We start from the raw sequence: 7,165 nt of genomic DNA on the forward strand, positions 1-7,165 counted from the left end.
CTTCTTCTACAACATCGGCTTGTTCTCATTGGCTGCCCGCTCCACATCTTCAAATTGACACGTGCCAAAAAATGGTGTCAATAATTACTCACTTTATTCAAATATAAATATATTTCCACATTATAAGTTTTTCATTTTGTAGAGACCGAAAACCAGATGATTGACACAAAAACGTCTGGATCACACTACTACAGATTTGGCCTTTTGTCCCGGTTCCAAACTGGCTTTTGTCCCGGTTTTGGAACCGGGACAAGGCTTCCGGGACAAAAGCCTCTCGAGGCTTTTGTCCCGGGTGGAAGAACCGGGACAAAAGGTGTCTGACGTTAAAAAAAATTTCGCTCACCACGGGATTCGATCCCAGGACCTCTTGCCCAACGCATGGTTTCCTTGCCAATTCACCTAAGTAGTACACGTGACTCAGTATAGAATAACTTCTTTTTGAACTATCACGTGGAGAGGCCTTTTGTCCGGGTTGGTAACACCAACCGGGATAAAAGGGGCCTTTTGTCCCGGGTGGTAACACCAACCGGGACAAAAGGGTCACCCTTTTGTCCCGGTTGGTGTTACCCACCCGGGATAAAAAGGGTTGGACCTTTTGTCCCGGGTGGAGCCACCAACCGGGACAAAAGGGGGGTCTTTTGTCCGGATTGGTGGCTCCACCCGGGACAAAAAGCCCCTGTCCCCCACGTTGGTCCGGCTAGCCGTTGGACCCGGGACAAAAGCCACCTTTTGTCCCGGGCCCAAAGGTAACCGGGACAAATGGCATGGAAGAAAGGCCTATTTTGTAGTAGTGTCAGTGGATCAAGTTCATTTTTCACTTCGTGGACTTTCCGCAGTCGTTATCTTTATCGATGAATCTTGAGAATCAACATTGATATAGATAGTATGCAGTACTAATTGAGAACGTGCAGATTATATTATTGCTGCATTGCTTGGGGCCACTGAATTTGCGCTGATGGTTTATTGATGCATTATTGCTAGCACAGGAAACAAATTTACATGTGTCATGTTTATTTTCTAGTTCCGCAGTAGAACAAGAAGGTGGAACTAGACCCTTCTTCATAGTGGCTTTATGCCTTTATCCCCACATCCCGTATACTGGGATGGTAGCGTATGATTTAGACTTCTTCACTGTTGTTGTTCAGGTTCAGGTCCTGGACGGAAGCACGCAGTTTCCGATCTCTGCAAGAAACAGTGTCTCAACTTCGCCGTGTGCATTAAATCAATGATCAATAAAGTAACTCTAGACCTATGGACAATCTAGGATCCTATAGGATCGATGAGGGCGAACTCACTTGGCGCCTGGTAGACAACGGAGGCGGCGCCGGCGAAGTCGCACGTCCCGGCGGCGCGGCCCTTGCTCTGGTAGTAGCTGTTGAACGCGTACGAGGCGTGGGCGGCCTTGGTGTCCGGCTGGAAGCACGTCGCGCCGGGCTGGATGGCGCTGCAGTCGGCGCCGTGACCGCACGCCCAGTCCAGCGCCTTCTGCAGCCGCGCGTCACCGACGGCCGTGTTCGCCACACACCAGCTCGCCGCCTTTGCGCTGCAGGTGTCTATGGAGGTGAAGAATAGAGTACAAATAGAAAAAGTGAGGTCATGAATAGCTGGATGCTGAGAAGAAACAGAGAAAGGAGAGAGATTTCAAGATGTTTAACTTAAACCAAAGGGTCCAAACATTTTCAAACTCCATGAAGCCGAAAAACTCACTAGCTGGTTCCTGGTAGACGACGTAGGCGGCACCGGAGAAGTCGCAGGTCCCGCTGGCCCGGCCTTTGTGCTGGTAGTAGTCGTTGAACGCGTAGGAGGCATGCGCGAGCTTGGTGTTGGGCTCGTAGCACGCCGCGCCGGGCTGGATGGCGCTGCAGTCCGCGCCGTGGCTGCACGCCCAGTCCAGCGCCGCCTGCAGCCGCGAGTCCCCAACCGCCGCGTTCGCCGCGCACCAGCTCGCCTTCGCGCCGCCTGATGATCCTCCGCCGCCGCCGCCGCCGCCGCCGCTGGCGTGGTGGAAGTCGAAGTCGTACACCTTGGTCTGGTTTGGGTAGAACAGGCCGAAGTGCTGCTCGATGTCGTCCGGCCCGCTGCCTTTCTGGTTCTCGTTGAAGAGGGCGAAGATGTAGACGTCCATGTCGGCGCCAGGCCGGTGCGGGGTGCCCGTGTTGCCGGACAGCACGCGGTTGATGACGTTGTTGATGTACGCATGGGCGTTGGCCACCGTGGCAACATCGTCGTCCCCGGCCATCAAGTGCCTCCGGCCTCGGCGTGGCGGCTTCCCGGCTCTCTGTCTTTTTCCTCCCGACGAATGCCCGGTCTCCCCAAGATATGCCTTCAGACTGGGGAACCCCATGTCATCCATCGCGTAGTACGTGGCGTCGAGCTGGGCATCCAGGAGGCTGTAGTACACGAGGCCGGTGTCGTCGTCGCGCACGCCGTTGTTTTCGAGCAGGGCGGCATCGAGGAGGCCGGCGGTGGCCGCGTCGCCGCCGCGCGCGCCGGGGTTTGTGTTCCCCAGAGCGTAGTCGAGGGAGATCTGGTCCGGATGATCGGCGTACGCCAAGAACGGGTAGATGTTGATGGTGAGGTAGGAGCCCGTCCGGTCCAGGAATTTGAGCATGGGCTTCATCACCGTCTGCGCGATGTCGTCCCGGAACCTGCCCGAGGAGGGCGGGTACGAGTCCGTGACCGCCGAGAACGCGATCGGCGTGGTCACCTTCACGGCGTCGGCCAGGCCCAGCTGCGCCAGCGCGTCCTGCACGTTGGCCATGGCCGGGACGAGTTTTGTGTTCAGGTCGGGTCTCGAGTCGAACACCTCGTTGCCCACGGCCACGGCGTGGATCTGCGTGGCGGGGCGATACGCCGCGACGTTAGCCCGCGCCCACCGGAGCGCGTAGGCCGGGTCCGCCGCCGCGGCGGCCACCTCCTCGTTGGGCAGCATCACCATCACCTTGATGCCGGTGTTGGCCAGCGACGCCAGCACCTTGGGGTTGGCGTCGTACAGCTTCACCATGGTGATGCCGTTCTGCTTGAGCAGCTGCACCACCGACGCCGGGTCCGGCAGGTCGTTCGCCACCCTCCCGTAGTTCACGCCCACCTCGCCCGCCCCCGCAACGTTTGTGGCAAGCGCGGCAGCGAGGACGGTGACAAGGAAGCGAGCGAGCGCCGCCATGGCCGCCTGCGGTGGCTAGCTAGGGGCACGCGCACTGGGCTGGGCGATCGAGGGCAGAGCAGAGCAGGACGAGGCGAGTGTGCGTGTGTGTGACGAACCGAGGGATCGGGGCGTGGGAATTTATAGCCCGGTCGAGGCGCTGCATGCACGGTGCAGGGTGGGCCCCGCGGCGGCCGGCGGCGGTGCTAGTGATGTCTAACGTGACGCGAGCCTGACCCCGCAGCCCGCACGGGGGCGACGGAAACTGCACGATCGGCGCACCATGGCACTTGGCGTTTTTCCACGAGACCACGAGCGAGTGCGAGCCAAGAACGATCCACCATTGAAGAAGGCGTGCTAGAACTAGAAGCACGTGTTCTAGCTTGCACTTGCACACACTGCAGGGATCCCGCCCAGGGTTCAATTTCCCGACCGGACCGGCCTAACCGCCGGGCTCCGGTACCGGTTTACCGGTCCGGTTAGGCCGGTTACCGGTCGGAACCGGTCAAATGCGAATTTGAATTCAAATTTTACCGTGGTGGCGGTTCCGACCGGTATACCGGCCGGGTATACCGGTATATACCGGCCGGTTTGGCCGGTATACCGGCCGGTTTTGTGTTGCGACTCACTTCGGTATACCGACCGGTTACACCGGTATACCGGCCGGTTGGCCGGTATACCGGTTGTTTAGAGTATTTTTTCGCCGCTTGAAAAATTAATTCCCGGTGTGAAATAAAAGGAAATTTCGACATGAGCTATGCACATTTTAATGTAAATGACCCTACCAAAGCAATGAGTTATAATTATGCATACAAATACAATAGTAATAGGGTGCATACAAATACGGAGTCATACACTTATACACATGAAATGAAAAGTTCAACGTAGGAATGGGAAGACCCCCATTTGAGATGCGGTTTGGTATTCGGCGGTGGACATCAAAGCGATACCTCGCACTCTAAGCAGCTCAGCCTTGTAGTGTTGCCAAGTTTGGCCCGTCCACGCCGATGTTGTCTGCCATTCCTGAACTAACATAGTGTAAAAATGGGGGTCTTCCCATTCGTACACCCATCTCGTCGGTGGCTGCATGCTGATGTCAGGAATGGGATAGTGAAAAGAGTGCCTCGAATCGCTGTAGGAGGAAGAAGAGTTCTGTGGACTGTCATAGTCCGTCGGTCCACCTGTTCTCCTCTGCGATTGCGGTGCCTCCATGGTCGGTGTCCTGAGTAGCATGTGTGAACTGAGTTTCCCCTGCAATCAACCATATTTCATAATTAGTAGTCAATAGTCAGAAATATGTGTGTATTTATATGTGCAATATATACCTGTGAAACGAACACCACGAGCATGACCACTACCACCAGCAGCATCATCAGCACCACTACCTCCACCACCAGCATTAGGCTGAGCACCGTCACCATCATCACCATCATCGGCCGAGCTGCTATCCTCGGACTCCTGATACGGAGGACTACGCTCACCTTCGCAATCATCAGTCTCGGTGTCGCTGCTCACTGGTTTTGCTGTTCCTTTGCCTTTTCGACGCTTCGAGTCACCCTTCTTAGGCCCCTTGTGCAACTTTCTCTTCCCTAGGTGAGTGTCACCTATATTTTGACGTGCCCAATCGCTGATGGAATCATTCCCCGTAGCCCTCACGTAGATCTGACACGTTTATTTGATCTCTGACAATATGGGACGGGAGAGGGATGTCGCCGTCATCATCATCCTCGTCCAGAACCTGGAGCCCGGTTAGATCTACCATATTCCATCCATTCCCGCACCGGATTTTTCTCATCATAGAATGAAAGATGGGCTAGCTGGTCAATGAAATCACCTTCTTCACGCATCAGTGGGCCGGAGACCTCCTCGAGTCGGAGACGAAGATTGTAGTTGACATAGACAAGCTTATTAAGTTTCTTGTGCGACAACCGATTGCGAACCTTTGTATGCAGCAAGGCAAAAGTACTTCCAGTTCCGCTCGCATCCACTGGAATGAACAACATTGTGAAACAAGCCTCATGGCAAGGGTACTGCAGTTTTGGAAGTACTTGATCCGAACATCATCCACCAGGACGCTGCATGTGCAACCGAGTATGTAAGCAATATTTTCGAAGAGAGAAAATAACAATTTTATACGGAACAACTCTTACATGGGGATGTCTTTGGGTCCATCGCCATCCGCATTGCCATATCACTGCTATACTCGCCAATTTTCTGCCGAAACACGTCAAGCTCCTGCAATGCCTGGACGGCGCTCTGGAGATTCCGTCATGCGCTGAAATGTATCCTTAAGTCCACGAAACATTTGTTGAGTTGGTTCCATCGTATAGGCATACCTCGGATTTAGGACAGCAGCTGCAAAATATAATCACTTTCAAATAAGCATTATTTCAATAGAGTTTAAAAATAGACGACTGATGTGTGCTTACCTGGACCCACATACGTGCCTATGAACACATCATCCAACCTCTCGTCCACCACCTCAACATACTCTTTCAGTGTGGAAACATTTGTTCCAAAGAAAGACTTCAGCTCCTGTTTCATAGTCTGGTAGGCCATCACGACTTCGCACATGTTCGGCTTCTTGTCCTGATCAGCGAAGCGGAGGAACTTGTATATTGGTTGAACTGTGTCGATGATATATTTCAATGCATCCCACCACTCCATACTTGAAAAACTTGCATGAGTAAATCTACCATCTTCGGTATTCGCCCATTTGCTGTGTTGGAACTCAGTAGGATGCCATCCACTGCATGAAACGATCACGTTTCCGATAGATGCTCTCTAGGAACATGTAGTTGGTTCCAATCGAGTGGCATTCCACTTGACCAACTCACCACGATTGCGTTCCTCATCATTGTATTCAACTGACCATGATTGTGTAACCAATTTGAAATTCGCTTTGCACTGCTTGATGATAACACCATGTTCAGGCCTTCGAGCTATATCCTTCACATCAAATTGACGGTGTGTGCTAGACAAGGTGTCCAAGCTATGTGGTCATACACATCACTTAGTAGTTCATTGCATGCTTTTTGTAATTCGAGCCGTTGTCGGTGACTACGTGCACGACATTCTCCGGCCAATCTCTTCCACCACCTTTCGAATCTCCTGCAATGGAAGACGGATTTTTTTAGTAACATGACAAAACATACACAATGTGAATGGAACAGGTTGAGGGACTACCTTGAACAAATATGCAGCATTTTGAATTCTTCCAGTCGCATCAATAGACTTATGGAACCACATGACCCCATTGCAATATATCAAAAAGTTGATGACACTCATCCTCGTCGGACCAGTCCATGAATCACACATTAACGTGATGCCCAAATAAGGGCCAGTCTTCTGAAACTTTACGTACTCGTCTCAAGTCTTGCTCATTCTGATCAAGGTACTTGCCATCAATATCCCGTCCAGGGGTGATGCGATACCTTCACCTGCAACCATATGAAAATCATAAGATACAAAAATGTAAGTTTATAGGTATCATTGCAATGAAAGAAACTTACCCCACTTCTGTGTCTCCCTAACCGCGCTGATAAAGTATGGACTGTCAGCCTGTCTTCCAGGTACTCCTGCAATATGGAAAAACTTTGACCAAGCTTTACCAATAGCTTCCTTTGCGTTCTTACCCTTCTGCGTCCAGGAGCCTGTATCAATCCTTGTTTGTGTCATTCCTCTTCTCCCACCAGCTGCCAAGTTATAGTCCCCTCCAGGACTCTCCCTCTGCGAAGTGGACTTTCGAAACATTCTCTGCATAACATTCCCCCTCGTCGAACCACTACCCCTCCACGCTCATATGCACCTCCTCTCTGTTCCACCCCCCGTCGGAACTCTGCCGCTCTCGATAGATCCATGGCACGCTGCACCTGAGCCTCCTCATCTTCTTCATCACCGGGATAGTTTCCCTCTGCTGCAGCCTTCTCCGTCTCAACCTCTCTCGGGCCCGGTCAGCAGTTGCCTTCTTTGCCCTATCCAACTCACGCTGAAAGAAGTCCCGCACATCAGGTGGCACATTCC

General features: G+C 52.7%; 1 protein-coding gene across 1 annotated transcript; it reads right to left on the reverse strand.

Annotated features, from left to right (window-relative positions):
• Nucleotides 1-897: 897 nt before the first annotated feature.
• LOC120661579 (glucan endo-1,3-beta-glucosidase 13-like) lies at nt 898-3,239 on the reverse strand. Its single transcript, XM_039940473.1, has 3 exons — nt 1,708-3,239; nt 1,296-1,553; nt 898-1,182 (listed from the first exon to the last, which is right to left on the reverse strand). Exons 1-3 carry the CDS (start codon nt 3,161-3,163, stop codon nt 1,148-1,150), a joined length of 1,749 nt encoding a protein of 582 aa, XP_039796407.1. The 5' UTR covers nt 3,164-3,239; the 3' UTR covers nt 898-1,147.
• Between the last annotated feature and the right edge of the window lie 3,926 nt (nt 3,240-7,165).

The sequence above is a fragment of the Panicum virgatum genome, chromosome 2N (assembly GCF_016808335.1).
Source record: "Panicum virgatum strain AP13 chromosome 2N, P.virgatum_v5, whole genome shotgun sequence".
NCBI classification, from domain to species: Eukaryota; Viridiplantae; Streptophyta; class Magnoliopsida; order Poales; family Poaceae; genus Panicum; species Panicum virgatum.